This window comes from Puma concolor, chromosome B4 (assembly GCF_028749965.1).
Source record: "Puma concolor isolate L17-30 chromosome B4, mPumCon1.1.hap2, whole genome shotgun sequence".
NCBI classification, from domain to species: domain Eukaryota; kingdom Metazoa; phylum Chordata; class Mammalia; order Carnivora; family Felidae; genus Puma; species Puma concolor.
The window spans coordinates 43,521,527-43,537,974 of NC_141673.1; the positions used below are offsets into that span (position 1 = coordinate 43,521,527).

The 16,448-nt window shown below is 40.0% G+C and overlaps 1 protein-coding gene across 14 annotated transcripts in view; it reads left to right on the forward strand.

Annotated features, from left to right (window-relative positions):
* Window positions 1–264: 264 nt before the first annotated feature.
* The window catches only part of KCNC2 (potassium voltage-gated channel subfamily C member 2), a 207,038-nt gene continuing 190,854 nt past the window's right edge, over window positions 265–16,448 (forward strand). For 3 of the 14 annotated variants that reach the window (XM_086712790.1, XM_086712791.1, XM_086712787.1), the window contains exons 1-2: window positions 280–732; window positions 1,856–2,537. In XM_086712790.1, coding sequence (XP_086568916.1) covers window positions 1,875–2,537 — 663 coding nt within the window. In that variant the 5' untranslated portion in view covers window positions 280–732; window positions 1,856–1,874. Of the gene's footprint in view, window positions 733–1,855; window positions 2,538–16,448 lie in introns of all 14 variants that reach the window. The other 11 variants (XM_086712793.1, XM_086712794.1, XM_086712798.1 and 8 more) reach the window with 8 other exon arrangements.

Here is a 16,448-nt window from a genome sequence, read left to right on the forward strand (position 1 = left end):
GAATTGGTCTTAGAGATGCTCTGTCACTTGTTGGGAGGGGTGGGGCAGTGGGAAGAGAAAGGGTGTGGAGCGTGGGGTGTAAATAAGGCCGGCAGAAGCTCCAGAGAGGGTGGGGATAGAGCTTCACGGAAGAAAAATATATGAACCTGGTTGGTACAAGAGAGCTTCCCCAGACCCACCCACCCACCCACCCACCGTTTCCCGAGCTCTGTGCTCTGGCGCTGGTGGTTGACGGCGAGTGGTGCGGAAGGGACCGCTCTAGCGGCAGCTGCTTGCGGGGGAGAAACAAAACCTGCAGGTCCAGGTCGGAGCCGGGGGACTTCCCCAGCAAGTGGGCGAGCTCTCCCGACCTGCGGTCAGCTCCGCCGCGGCCACGGCCAGCCGCGGTGCCCGCTCCCGGCGGGGTCGCGGAGCGCCGGCTGGACCCGCCCCGAGCTCCATGGTTTGCCCAGCCCTGCGCGATGGTGACTCTGGGCGCCGAGGCTGGCGCGGGGCGAGCCCGCAGCTCGCAGAATGAAGGCGGGGAGCGCGGCCGGCGGCCGGCGGGGGCTGGCTCCGCGACCCCAGCGCCCGGAGGAGCGGCCCAACCACCTGAACCCGGAAAACGCCAACAAGTAGTTTCTCGTTGGAGCAGGGCTGCTCGGCTGGGTGTCAGGACTCAGTCCGGCTGCCCGGAGAAGCTCGTCCACTCGGAAACCAAAGCAGAACCACTTTTCTGTCGGTCTCGTTAAGGTATCTGGGGGCGGGAGGGGAAGGGGGTGATCTGCCGGGAAGGGCATGCTGACCCTGCAGGCAGGCATCCCCCCACATTCCGCAATAGGAATGTGGAGGTGAAGCCCTGGGGAGAGGTGGCTGGGAGACTGGAAACCGGGACGCTGTCAGCTCAGGGATCCAGGGGGTGTGCCTCCAGCGGCTTTTCCCAGGGCCTCGCCCCTCCTAGAAAGCAAGCCCCCACCCTCCATCCCCCAAGCGTTTGTTTTTCTTGGGAAGGGGGGATGGGGTGGGATGCGTTGATCACTCGTATTCTCAAAAAATGTATCCTAGTTAGTGGTTTCCTTTCCCAAGTAATAATAATATTAACAACAACAACAACAACAACAACAACAACAATAATGTGAAAAGGAAATTGGATCAGGAAATTAGTCACCAAGGCACAGCAGGGAGATTTTTGTGCTTTGACTTCTGCGTTCAGTCTTTGTGCCTGGTCCGTGAGGGAGAGTGGAGGTAAACCGGGAACAGGGCACGCAAAGGGTGCCCAGAGTGCCGGGGCGCTGCGAGCCGTCCAGAGTCCCGAGGGTACGCGCGCACTGGGGGGCTCGCCGCCCCGTCCGGGGGCTCTCACCCAGCACCACCAAGTTGTCTCCGTGGAGGAAACTCGTTGCCTAAGAGAACTGCCTCCAGGCCAGGGGGGGCGCAGAGAGGGTCTAGGAAAGCGGAAGAGAGGGGCCAGGGCAGGAGGAGAGAAAGGGGGCAAGGGAGGAGGGGTCTGGAGAGAGAGGAGGGGTGGGGGTTAGGACCTAGGAGCCGGTTATTTGTGAGAGGGGAGGGAAGTGAAGGGTGAAAAGACGAAGTAGGAGAGATCAGAGCAAGGGGAGAAAGGTGGGAGGCCAGGAAGAAGGTGTCCTGGAAGGTCAGGGAAGCTTAGACCACCTCAGTTTTCTGGAAGCCCGGGGAACGTGTGCTGCTAGAGGCGGGGACAGAGCTGGGCGCGCGTTTCCTCCTGGGAGGGTCCTTTGCCCCTCGCCCGTCTCCAGCCCTGCCTCCTGGGACTCGCGCTGGGAGTGGGGGTGGGGGTCACGGCGCGGCTCTGACGGCCGAGATCTTTAACTTGGCGCTGTGTTCGCCTCCCCCCCAGTCATGTCTGAGCCACAGAGATGGGCAAGATCGAGAACAACGAGAGGGTGATCCTCAATGTCGGGGGCACCCGACACGAGACCTACCGCAGCACCCTCAAGACCCTGCCTGGGACGCGCCTGGCCCTGCTCGCCGCCTCCGAGCCCCCGGGCGACTGCCTGACGGCGGCGGGCGACAAGCTGCAGCCGTCGCCCCCTTCGCTGTCGCCGCCGCCGCGACCGCCCCCACTGTCTCCCGGGCCGGGCGGCTGCTTTGAGGGCGGCGCGGGCAACTGCAGCCCCCGCGGCGGCGGCCGCGAGTTCTTCTTCGACCGGCACCCGGGCGTTTTTGCCTACGTGCTCAACTACTACCGCACGGGCAAGCTGCACTGCCCCGCCGACGTGTGCGGGCCGCTCTTCGAGGAGGAGCTGGCCTTCTGGGGCATCGACGAGACGGACGTGGAGCCCTGCTGCTGGATGACCTACCGGCAGCACCGCGACGCCGAGGAGGCGCTCGACATCTTCGAGACCCCCGACCTCATCGGCGGCGACCCCGGCGACGACGAAGACCTGGCGGCCAAGAGGCTGGGCATCGAGGACGCCGCGGGCCTGGGGGGCCCCGACGGCAAGTCTGGCCGCTGGAGGAGGCTGCAGCCCCGCATGTGGGCCCTCTTCGAGGACCCCTACTCGTCCAGAGCCGCCAGGGTAAGGCCAGAACCGCCCCCTTCCCTCTGCTCCAGCTCCTTCCCAACTCTCGGTTCTCTTCCACCAAGGGCCTCTGGGGTGCGGGAGGGGGTGGGAGGGAGAAGGGAACCTGGGCTCCCTAAGGATGAGATTAGCAGCCCGTCTGGTGCAAGGTAAACTCCGGGACCCTGGCCGCCATCCTCCCCGCCCCCTCCATCCTCCACCTGTCCTCAACTCAAACAGATTTACTCTAGCAGATGGGAACTGAAGGGCAAAGGTCGACCTCTCGGTGCAAGTCTGTCCGGAACCTTGTCCTGAAACTGGTGTCGCGCTTCACCTTGAGGGTTTTTTTTTGTTTTGTTTTGTTTTTTCCTGACTCTTTTGTTCCAACTTTTTCGTTAGTTTGGATGTTTCTTTAGGCCTTCTGGTCATCACGATTTGACATTTTCAGTAAGGAAGGCCTGACACTCCACATCTGACCCACTCAGAGCAGTGGCTCCAATTAGGGATCTAATCTGAAGACAGAGAAGGAAAAATGGAATATACCTGTGTGGCTGGGTGGGGAGAGGGTGGGCCAGCGGGGTCGCTTTGTGAAGAGACTCTCCTGAGTGCTATTTGGGCCTGTCTCCTTCCAAGGGGGAAGAAAGCTGAATTGTTTGTCCCAGTGAGTTGAGCAGGGACCCCACCTGCACGTTGAAATTGGGAGCTGGTCGTTTTCCCCTTGGGCTGTATCTGTGTTTCTTACAGGTTGACTCTGAATTGGTCACTTGGTGATGCTAGGTTAGTCCGATTGTCTAAATCTGGGTAATTTAGATTGTGGCAAACTTTATTTTACTCTTCAGATTGTGAGTCCCTCCTCAATTTTTTTCTTTTCAGTTTCTAGCTTGAATGACAGTTTAAATTTAGTCCTTGAGACTCCCAATTAATTTTTCAGAATCCCATGAAGGGACTATAAAAGTAACCAATACTGGTTTCTCCAGTTTAAAGGGAATAAAAGAAATATAAATAACCAAAAAATTATACAGTATGTGAATGTTTTTTAATTATACATGAGCACAGAGTACTGTATTTAGTTAAATCTTTGCAACTGCGTGTGTCTGGTTTGCTTCTGACACTGGGAAAAAATACCCCCAAGGCAGCTTCACTGTGGCTCCATCCTCATTATTGTCTTTTTCTGTATGTCAGAAGTCTCTGCATCTGAGATATTGTGCAGCTGTCTATCTGATAACTTGTGAGAAGATGTGCTTCTGATACCACTGTAGAAGTCTGAGGATATGTTTTGTTTTCAGTTTGAAATAGAATATGAATGAGACAATTTTAAGCATTGCTCCTCTGTTGGATCTGGCATTTAAATGCATACATAAATTTTAGTGTTTGAATATGGAATTAATAACTTCAACTCTGAACTCTTCCTGTTAAGACCATTCTATAAATTCAACAAGAGTTGGATTTCAAAACAAAAACAAAAACAAGTGCATATTTACTTAAATTAAATCAAAGACTCATGACCATTACATCTGTGGTTGGGTTTTTTTTTGTTGTTTTTTTTGTTTTTTTGTTTTTTATTCCAGCTGAGTGCCACAGTACTCTTTCCACTTGGTGGCTAAAAAGATAATCTGAATTTGTTTTCAGGCTCATTGTGTGATTTTTTTTTTCCAGATTGCATGCTATAAAAAAAGACAGAATGTTTTATTATCTTGCCTCATGATAATATAATAGATTTCATTGTGGCCTAGATTACATAGCAAAAACTTTAAGATGGTGTTTCATTTTTATTATTGCTATGGAAATTGACTTTATTGATTATTGATTAAAGGGTAGACTATTAACTTGAAAATAGTTTTAAAAAAATGTTCCTAAGATTTCATTGTAACAGTAGTAGGGTTTGACATGTAGCCATTTTAGGTGAGGAAAGAACACAGATGTATTAGAGATTAACACAAGGTCAAAGAGCCATTAGAAGTAGAATCAGGTGAGAATCACAGATCTGGAAAGTTTCCTTGAGGTCAATTCATGAAGACCCTTTATTTTATAGATGAGGAAAATGAAGACTGCAGATGCTAAGTGATGGCCAAGGTCATACAGCAAGTTAATAGCAGATCCAAAATTATGCTGGAGGTCTCATGACGTCTTCCCCAGGCCCTTTTTACCATAACCACTGATTATAACTGACTGGTTTATGAAATCTGCAGATCATGTTGCTCTTGAGATTTAATGCAGGATAAGATGCTTACTAGAATTCTAACTTTGAAAGGTCATCTATGACCTTCGGTAGAGGTCTTTGGTAGAGGTTTTACCCTGCACCACCCACCATTAGAGTCAAAATACGGGATTTGAATTAACTTCTTGAACCTGTTTGAACTTCGCATTTTTATTGACCATTTGATATGTGATGTTTTGCTATCTTTCAGATTGGCTAACATTTGTGGGGCTTGTCTTCAGGGAAATCCCTTTTCAAGTTATTGGGGGTTGCCTAAAAAGAGTAATCAGAAGTCACTATTTTACTGAAATGTGATTTAATATTTTTATATGAACATTTTTAGTTCAGATGATGGCCTGACTTAATGTTATCTGACTAGTTTGATAAATAATATTACATTGGGAGGTCAACAGGATGAAATTAATATTTTGCATGGACATGATTCTAGGAGACATAAGTCAATTATCAAGTGGTTTGCTTCAGCTGTGGTCTTACTTCCACAAGTCTCATTGTTAGTAGAAGTTAAGTATTTAACTTTTATAAACCCTCTTTACTTTTTTTACATTAGTTCATCTTTTATTGATATACTTGAGATGAACAATTTTAACTGGCTGAATTCCTATTTCAATTTTTTATACCTGTCATCAATGTCTTTATCTTTCCCCAATATTGAGGAGATTGGCTCAATTATATAACAGATATGTTTTATTTCTAACTTTTATGAACTAAAGTGCCAGAATGAAACCACAGTGATAGGAACTGGATAGATAATTAGCTGAATTTTGTAACATTGTATTCTTGCTTTTTGTTTTGGTTGGCATTTCTCCCTCCTCTATTCCTTTAAATTTATGATGTAAATACATATTCAAAAGGTCAAAATTGTTCAGGTTAACTTGGTAAAAAAGTTTATATTTTATACTTAAATGAATTTGTAAGAATAGTATTCCAAATAGAAATTTATAAGAAATCAAATATAAGTGGTCATGGAAACCTGTTCTGAAAAAAAATGAGATCAGGAAATAAAAGGAGAAATTATTCTGTTGATGCCATTGGGTGAAATTTACAAATAGCAAAAATCAAGGATGCGTAGATGTATTTGTGAAAATGTTTTGCATTGTATATTTCCCAATTTAATATCTAAGTTTAAGAGAAATGAAGGTTGTATGTGCTTTCTTCTGAAAACATTATATCGTAGGTAAGTGGACAGGTGCCAGGCCGAAATTCTTTGATTGAACTTCTGGATTTTTTAGAAGTGAAAAAAAAAATAAGATAAGGTCAACATACCAGAATCAAAATATTTTAAATAATTTGTTCCCAATATTAAGGAGCTGAAAGCAGTTATGTTTCTCCTCGCTCTTCCTCGGTCACTTGTTTATCTTTGGTTAGGTGATAGGGCATTTTGTTTTTCTTTTACCTTTAAAGAGCATAGAAAGAATAACTGCCATGGAACCACATTTAAGATGTTGGCTTTTTGGTCTTTGGGTCCAGATCATTTTATGTATGTTCTCCAGCCTTTATCATTATGTGCAGATCATCCTGAATCATCCATGGGCTATGATAGGGAATCAATCATTTGTTAGAAAATGAAAATACTCATTAGTAATTTTAAATTAGTTTATTTCCACAGAATTATTAAAATATACTCCTTGAAACTATTAAAATTTAAATTTCAATATATAGAATTGGATTCAGAATTGTACATATTTAATTTACTTTTTATGGATTATTTTTTCCTCTTCCTCAAACCACAGATAAAATAGGAAAGAAGTGATCTAAATAACTGTTTGCCAGATTTGAGTGTAACGCTTAAGTTAAAAAATTATAAAAAGGAATGGACTATTTGAGTCACATATTAAGATTAAAGAAAAAAGTATTAATATTTCTTTTGTAAGTATTGCTGAAGTTTAAAGTATTATTGGCCAAATATAGCTTGTTCATAAAAAATTATTGTCAATTATTAGAATTTTTAGAATATTTAATCAGTGAGTATTGGTTATGCAGTCACTCAACTATGTCAGTTATCAGAATACATGGAGAAGATATAGTCTTTTGCCCTCAATAATCTCACCACTCTATTTATAATAAAACATTTTCTAAAAACATTATCTATTAAATTAAGAAATGCAAAAAAAAATTCCAGGGATATTATAGATAAATTTTCTTCAAAAAAAAAAAATGGAAATATTGCCTGACACATTCAGGAAGACATTCTATTTAGAAATGGTGGTGTTAAGGTATTGTTAGTCTTTATTTTATGATGAAAGTGTTATCTTGGTTTTTCTGTTTTTACAATGATTTATAGGCTCTGTCTTTGTAATATTGTTGGACAATGTGATGAAGGCTGTACTTATACAAAACAACCAAATTATTTAGGGTCCTCATCTCCTTTCCATTTTAATTAAAAGTCATGGCCAACTATATGACAATACTAATCCAAACTTCAGACCCCTGAAAAAAGTGTGCTGTAATGTCTGGTGTTTTTGCATTTGCCCATATAAACATGTAAGTGTCCTTTGACTCTTTCCAGGCCGCTAACTGTAGAGCTCACAAAGTAATTAAGTTTATGCTTCTATTCTGAGTATTGGATAGGTTCAGAGAGTAACTAATTCAATACATCATTAAAACAGTCAAATAAGTTCTTCCTTCTTGAAATCATTATTGCACTATATGCTAACTAACCTGGATGTAAATTAAAAAAAAAAAGAATCAAGTAAGTTCAATGGAAAATTATATTTTCAGTTGTGTATTTGATCACAAACTAGGTGATTTAATTCACTGCTATTAGGCATGCCAAAGGTGAACGTAGTTGGAAAGATTAGGTATGACTTTATTCTGTGATATTTTGCTAAAAGCTCATTTGTAGACTTGAGTTGACAAAACTAATGCAAGTCAAAGAAATTCTTCTTCTCTATTGAGAGCCTTATTTTCAAAGCAGCTGAACACAAGGAATGTGTAGCCTTATACAGAAACATGCAGGTCAACCTTTCCCATTTGACAATGTATATCATTATCATTTATTTTTACTACTACAAAAAATGCACTTTCAGGCCTCATATTTTTTGAACTTCCGAGTCATATCCTTTTATTATGGCAACCTTTAAAAACATGTCTAAATGAAATAGTAAAGGGCACTAAAGGACTGATGAAAGATAAGCACAGATCTCCAGAAGGAAATATGTAGCGGCAACGTAGTGTAAACAATAACCATCAATATATTATACAAACTTAATCCACTTCTTTTTGAAATATGAAGGACTCTTTTTCAGTATGAAGGACATAATTTCAGACTCTTTTTCAAAAAGCAATCTCTCTCATATAAATATATATGAATAGATAGCACTGCTTTTACTTATAGGTTGAAGGGTGGTCATTAATTTTAATATCATATAGTCAATGTTTTCACAGAAAGTGACTAAAATGTGGGTATTTAGGTGGAGGAGAGAGCAGGAGGAGAGAATATATGGAAGCAGTATTGGAAAACTGCCTGGGTGGGATATATGAGACCCACACACTAAACTAGATTTCACAACCACTGGTGTGACCTTGGAGAATTTACTTCATCTTCTTGAGTCTTGCTTTCCTTTGACTTATTCTGGAAAAAAGAAAATGACACATTGGGCTAGCTAGTGTCCAAACTTCTTTCCAGCTTTTAGATTTTGAGGTTTGGAGGAAAAATAAGATACTGATTGCTAAAAACCCTGGGGAGAGGGCGGGGGAGAAACAAAATGTCTGCCCTCATTGTGATTGTACTCTAAGGACCATTACACTAATGAGGTAAACCAGTATTGATTTTTTTCTTGTTTGTTTTTTTCACACTTATAACTTTCTGCCCTTTTTTTTCCCTACAGCTGTTGGGTAGCTGCTGCTCTGGTTACCATAGAAACAGGTTAGCTCCTAGCTTCCTGTTCCCATTGAAAACAGCTTTCCCTCAACCACATATTGATCTCAGGAAATCATTTTGCTGTGGCTCAGTCATGAAACCCATAAAGATGATTGGCTCCGTCATTTCCTAAATCTGAGATTCAGTGCAGGTGTATATCCATCCACCACAAGGATAACTGATTAGATAATCTCCGTTTTATTTCCATTTGAAAAGTGTCTTGTCAAAGACACCATCCTTTTCCCTTTCCTGTATCTTATACAGAAGGAAAAGTCTTATTCACTTGAGGATTTACAGATATGCCTAACACACATTTAAGTGTTTACAAAATAATGTCAAATTATTGAGTTCTAATATCTTTCATAACTCCTTTTATTAGAATAAACATAGAGAATAGAATGCTGTCTAACATACTTAAAATAAATTTATATTTTAATGTACCCATTAATGAAGAATATTTAAAGGTAAATATATATGTATTATATAGTGTTCTATATTTCTCTTTTGGGAAAATAGTTTTTCTATTTCAAGATATACATGTTTACATAAAAAGAGGATACATTCATTGTCGTTAACATAGATGCGTACTCAGGGGATAGGTTTATAAAATTTTTATATGTTTAAGCAATGAAAGAATTTTGTAGGAATATGGCTTGAAGTTTTGATTTGAGAATATTAGTGTGTGTGTGCGTGTGTGTATGTATTATACGTATATATATCCAAAATATATGCTCTTTAAGTGAGATTGATTACTGTTATATATGACAGACTTCTGGTGTTCATTAGACATAGAATCGGAAGGACACTGGTGATCACTTGGCACAATTGCCTCAATTCATGGAAGAGGCAACTCACTTGTTCATAGCTACGGCTAGCTTGCGACAGTAGCAAGGCTAGAATTTAGACCTTCTGATTTATCCCATTCAATCTCAGTTGCTTAGTCTGCACTGTGTTTAACGTTAGATGTGCAATCTTTAGCTCTTAGGAAGCAGCAAGCATCTTAAGAATAGCATGGGTAGGGTCTGCCCTTTCCCTATTCTGTTGCTTAGTCATAGCGGGGAAATTGTTACTGTTTTATGTATTCACTTTATTTCCAGACTCCCCTCCAGGTACAGCCTTCCATTGCTGCCTTCTCTACCAGTTCTACATCTTACTGCTCTACTACCTTTAAGGCCTCAAAACTAACCTGCTTATGCATTTACCTCCTATTATTTCCCTTTATCCCATTGTGTGTGTGTGCCTTTTATAATATGTTTCTCTACTCTTACTTGATTTATTGCCTTGGGAATCTATCAGTGTGAACCTAGTTCACTCTGTTAGTAATGGTTAATATATTTTATAGAGCATTGTGTTCTCACATGTAATTAACCAGATTATAGTGGTTTTACACAAGATAACGGGTGAGTCAGTGGAGTGAAAGGTTTGGAGCTCTTGTTAAGATCTGCAAATGAGATTGGATGTTGTTGTCAGGTCAGTAAATACAGGGCAGAAAAACTTTTCCTTTAGCCTTTCTTCAGTGGACAGTTTGTCAAAGGTGGTGCTTACCAGACTGTGATGAAATGTAAAACAGCATTAAAATTTGGGGGTGTTTGAGAGAATGAATTTTACAGGAACCAAAACAGAAGAAGTTGGGCCAAAGTGTCGCTGGTGGTATTGGGAAAAGACACTCTAAATAATTTATGCAGTCACTTGACTGACCTTTTCCTTTGGAAGTTCATAATACTAAGGACATCTTTGTAATCTGACATTTCCTTAGCGTTCCATGTATCAAGAAAATTCTATGTAGACGCCTCAGTAATGTCTTCTTTACTTTCTGTTTGAAGACCCTGGTGATTTGCTATCAGATCCTAGAGTTTTGCTATTCTTTATGTATCTTACAACATTGCTGACATCTTTGAAAATTGAAGCAAAGGTCAATATAGCCTTTCTTGGCTGGTGTTCTGTGATTTTGCCTCAGCAATGGAAGGTGTTCTCTCGTTTGAGATGTCTCTTTGGAGAGTTCCAGAGATGAAAATAAGCCACCTTTTGGTCTTACTTTACACCAATACTTTGTCCAGAATTTTTAAGTTGTTCACTAAATGATAAAATACAAATACATTTTTAAAATAGTGATTATAAGTAATTTTGTTGATATATCCAAATAACATTGTTAATTCTAAATTTAAGACAACATGTTTAAGCAAAAACTGTTTGAACCAGAATAAAGTTATTTGTTGAGTGGTTTGTCAGATTGGGTTCAATGAAAACAGCAGAAATTATTCAGAATTTATGTAAAATTTGTGTCTGTGTTTGCAAATTATACAACAGAAATTCAAATATAGGGTTGCTTAATTTGATATTTTTATGTTTATTGATTTACGATAAAGTGCTATTTACTAAAGGTGAATATTGTGTAATAATTGTATTGGAAACAATAACAAAGTAATCATAGTAAGAATAAACTTCCTTACTATTATAGTTTGATTTATCATCTGAATTGCCTTGCTTCTCTCTTGAGGTAAGCAATGAGAAGGCCATTATGAAGGTTTCTAAAATATCTTTAATAAAACTTGTCTTTCATATAAATTGAGTAGGAAGTGGAGAGATTAGAGCCTTAGCTGGCCCTTTTTTTGTATAAACAGAATGTAAGCTGCAAGTATTTTTTTTAAGCTATTGGAATTTTATGATCGGGCCTGGTGAACCTATCACAGTCATATAGAAGTTGAAGGACTATTATATCTTTATCATGATTGAGAAATATTTTGAGCTTATGCTTAATTTCCGGGTTCATAAGGTGTTGACGGTGCTTTGATATTTAGAGTACACTGCCAGAGGTATAAAATTCAAGAAAGTTAATGAAATCAAGCATATTTTAATTCACTAATAGTCTTCAATGACATTCAAAATTGATTAGTTTCAATACAAAAACAGGGTTGTTTAACTGAGTGACTGAGTGTGCTGTTCAATTCAATTTGTAATGTGCAGTCTGAGTTCTTTAGTTTTTTTTTTTTTTTTTACTGTACTGAGTATTGGTTTTCAAAATCTGTTCATTCTTCTATTTATTTATCAATCATTGATTTAATTCATCTGACTTCTCTATCTTAGATAGTTTCTTGGTAACATTATTTCTGAGTAGTTGACTTTCAGTTCAGCGTTTGGTTTCTTTACCAACAACCTTTTGTGTTTCCTCTCCCTTAGCTTGTATTGATTGGCTTATGAAATAACGTGTTGTCATCGGGTGTTATTACATTTCTCTCTAGCTAAACAAACTGGACAAGAACCAAGCACCAAAGACAAAAGCTTTAAAATGCTTTCGAATCTCTTAGCTGACAATTATTGAGCTTCAACTATTGGCCAGGACTAGTTTGTACTGAGTAAGCAAGAAGGGCTAAAGTTTGACATTCCCTTTTAAGACACTTGTATTCTGTTGAAAAAGAAGACTTGTACATCCATAGTTACGATACAATACATTAAACGCCACAATAGAGACATTAGTGTAGTATGAACACACAGACTGAGGAGGGACCCACTTTACAGAGGAGATGACATTTTAGTTAACTTCCAAAAGATAAGTGTTTTCCAGCAATCAAGAGGAAGGTCAACTGAGTAGTGTGCAAACATGGAGGAATGCCATGCCATGGTACTAGAAAGACCAGAGGGCCAGAGAAGAGGCTTGAGAGGTAAAAAAGATTGAAACTGGAAGTGAAAGGATCTGGAAGTGAAAGGCTTAGAAAGGAGATTTCCTGATAAGGTGTGAGATACCCAGTCCAGGGCAAGACTGAACACTATTATTTGGAAAACACAGTGTATTCCAGAACAGTGGTTCTGAATCTTAGATGTGCCTAGAAATAGTGTAAGATGATGACTGAATTTTGTTCCTTGGGTTTCACTCCAGAGATTCAAATTCAGTAGTCAGATTTGGATAAGATTCAGATCAAGTGAGCATCTTTGGGGCTGCAGTTGGCTCCTAGCCCAGTACATGCCAGTACTTTGATGTGACCGTTGCAAGAGCAAATGCAATTTAACAGTGAATTAGGACAATAATCATGCTTAGACCATTATTTCCCAAAGTGCATTTTATAGATCTGCAGTTCTCCGGGATATTAACAAGGGTTGTTCCTCAAAAGAGTTCCATTGACAGATGAATTTGGAAGCCAGTTTAAAACAAATTTCACTAGATTTTTATTTTTTAATTGTATTAATTATTATTATTATTATTATTATTATTATTATTTTATTACAGATCTTTTTAAGGCCAAAGAGTTGAAAGACGGGCTCTCTGACATTTGGTTTTGAGGTGGGAGTGAATTAATGCTAAGGGCTAGACTCAGTTGGCTGAGTTTGAATCCTGACTCCACCATTTGCTTGCTGTGTAACTTTCATAAATTTGCTTCTCTAACCCTTTTACTTTTCATCTGGACTGGAAATAATAGTATCTGACTTAAAGGATTGTTATGAAAGTAGACTGAGTATATTCATGTTAAGAATCCTTTGGGCACCTGGGTGGTTCAGTTGGTTGAGATCTGACTTCGGCTCAGTTCATGATCTCATAGTTCATGAATTCGAGCCCAGCATCAGGCTCTCTGCTGTCAGCTGGAGCCCACTTCAGATCCTCTGTCCCCCTCTCTTTCTGCACCTACCCCGCTCACACTCTGTCTCAAAAAAAAAAAAAAAACAACATAAAAAAAAAAAAAAGAATTCAGCATAGTGCCTGTTTCCGTAAATGTCAGTTCTATCAACATCATCATCATCATCGTCATCATCATCATCATCATCATCATCATCATCTATTATGGTGTGGTTGCAATAGCACAATTTGAGGAAGCTTTCTGGAATTTAGAAAGTTCATGAAAATATAAGTTGTTTGTTCCTGAGATTTCTCATGTGGATACTGGATAACTGTCTGGGAAATTGTAGGTACTCAATTTTATCCCCCAAGAATAAGTAGTGATTAATTAGGACAATATCTAACATGTATGTATTATATGCCAGGCATTTTGCAACTGGCAAGGTGAAGGCATATTTCCTGCCTTTAAGAAGTTTGTGGTCTCCTGGAAGAGAACAACAAAAGGGAAGTGACAGTGCAACGACATGAGATCTCCAGGAGAAGCAGGCGTAGCGTATTTTGGAAGTTAACATAGTCTTGGTAAGGTTGGAAAAAACCTCCTGGAGGAAATGTCTCTCTTGGTACCAGAGGATGGAGAGGAGGTAGCTGGACTTTTCAGATGGAGAGAAAGCCTGCACGAAATTCTAAAAGGGAAAGAAGGCATGGTCTGTGCAAGATACTGTAAGTAACTCAGGACAGCTGCAGCACTGTGTAAGGGATCGCGAGATGTAGCAGGAGACGGAAGCTGAGATTGGATCAAAATTTTGGTAAGCTCTGTTGAGAGGGTCTGGTCTTCCTCTGGTGGTAATGCGGGAGCTCTTGAAGAATTTTTAATGGAGCAATGGCATACAGATTTGTAATTGGGAATATCCTTCTGAAACCTTTGTACCTGAAGAGGGGATTGGGCTGGTGCCGAGGAGTGCAAATTTGTCAGGAGGACTGTAGTTTAGCATGTTATTGCAGTAGTAATCCAGGTAAGAAATACTGGTGACATGAATTAAGACAGTGGCCAGATGGATGAAGTAAAATGAACATAGTTAAAGTGGAATTGTTGATTGATTAGGTGCAGTGAATGAGGCAGAGAGAGAAATCAAGAATGTCTTTCTAGTTTTTGTCGCACAGTGAGACAAGCAAAACCTTCTGACTTTTTTCTAATCCAAGATTCTGTGATTACATGATTTAAGAGTCTGGTTTATCAGTAGTTCTTCTTTCAAGGGACTTAACACTATAATATTTTGTATTATGTTTTGTAAGTTTTATTTTATATTTCAATACCAATTACCCAATTATAGACAGCCATTTCATAGATTTTATGGTTGTGAAATTAGATGCAAGTATGTCCCTTAAAATTTTTGGTTACAATAATTCCCCACCATAAAAAGGTGGTGAGGACTAAGAAGTCCTCTTTAGAAGAAATGTTAGCTTTGCATTGTTATTATTTTGGTTTGAGGCCCAAGAAAATATTAACTTTTGCATAATTTCTAAGTTGACTATCTAATGTAGACTCCAAAGCTAGAAGCTTACACTGAACTGAGGATCCAAAAAATTCTAATGAGATTCCTTGGCTCTAAATACTCCTTAGAAACTTACTTTAAATAAATATTTCCTTTAGAAAAAAGTCCAGGAAGGAGCAATTATAGTGAGGAAGCAAAACAAAATGAAAGCAAGGAAGAAGATGGTGACCTCAGGTCCAAGGCAGAGTAATTCCTTCTAAAGCATAAATATACCATGCGATTTTCTTGTTTAAAATCCCTTTATGGCTGGCATATTGAGGTATACTCTGTTTTGCCTGACTCTTCAGAATCCGTCCACTACCTATGTTTCTAATAATACCTCTCATAATCCACCAGTAAAATACTGACTGAAGTCAGACCACATGTTTTGCCATTTCTGAATTTCAGGTATGTGTTCACGTTGCTCTGCATTTGCATACAGTTTTCTACTGCTTGGAATACTTTCTCCTCCTGGCTGTAATAGGTTTACTCAATCTTTTAGTATCCTGTGTAATTATCAAGTCTTACTTGACACCTTCTAAACTCTCTCAAAAGTAGTTTCTTCCTGAATGTCCATATCACTTTGCAAACGCAGTATTATAGCGCTTAACTGACTAGATTATTTTCCCAAAGCTACGGTAGCAAATTACTACAAGCTTGATGTCTTGAAGCAACAGAAATTTATTCTCTCACAGTTCTGGAGGGTAGAAATCTGAAATTCAGGTTTCAGCAGGATTGGTTTCTTCTGGAGGTTCTGAGGGAAATACTGTTCCATGGCTCTCTCCTAGCTTCTGGTGGTTGCTGGTAATTTGGGGGTTCCTAGGCTTGTAGATGCATCACTCCAATCTCTGTTTCTGTTTTCACGTGCTGGTCTTCCCTTTGCATTTCTGTGTTTCATTTAGTTCTTATAAAGATGCCAATTATTGTATTATAGCCCATAATAATCCAATATTACCACATCTTAGCTTAGCTAATTATCTCTACAAAGATGGTATTTCAAAATAAGGTCATGTTTTGAGGTTTGAGGTGCACATGAATTTTGGGGAGATACTGTTCAAACTGGTACATGAACTTCACTATTTTGACAACACATTTGTTTTGTTCAATACGTCTTTTATTTTCTGATTTCTCCTTTTCCATATCAGTGTGCTCTCATTTAATGGATACAATATATAGAATATCTTTATGAATCTTTCAGAAGATACTAGTTAGACAGTTTTTTAAAGTTCTCTTACATTTCTGGTATTAACTCTGATTCTTCTATGGATATTTTTTTCTATTATTTCATCTTTTTTCTTTTTTATGCCACTGATTTTCTTCACATATCTTTCCCTTTGAAAGAGGGTAGGGGTTGATTATAGTGTTATGTGGGTATATAGGCAGGATCAGGTAGAAACCTAGGATTCCCTTCAGAGTGGGTGGGCAAACTAGGAACCCTCTCAAGGTCTAAGAAAGGATGCTGTATTTGGAGACAGGACTTTACTGTATTTCAGTTAATGTGGAGTGACCTTTCCTTCTGTTTTTCTCCACGCACTTTGAGGAAATCTGAGGCATTTAGAAATTTGCTTCACTTTCCTCTATCAAATCAACACACCTAATCAGGATCTGTCTTCCCCTCAGTTGATTCTCGACTTCATTTAGAGAGTTGTTCTTGTGGACTATATTTTGAGGGAAAAATCTGTAGTCAGCCACTAAAGGAAGTGGGGGACCTCCAGGTTGCTCCACAGTCAGTTTCTTGTCCTAGTACCTCTTGCCTTTGAGTTTGGGTTTCCTC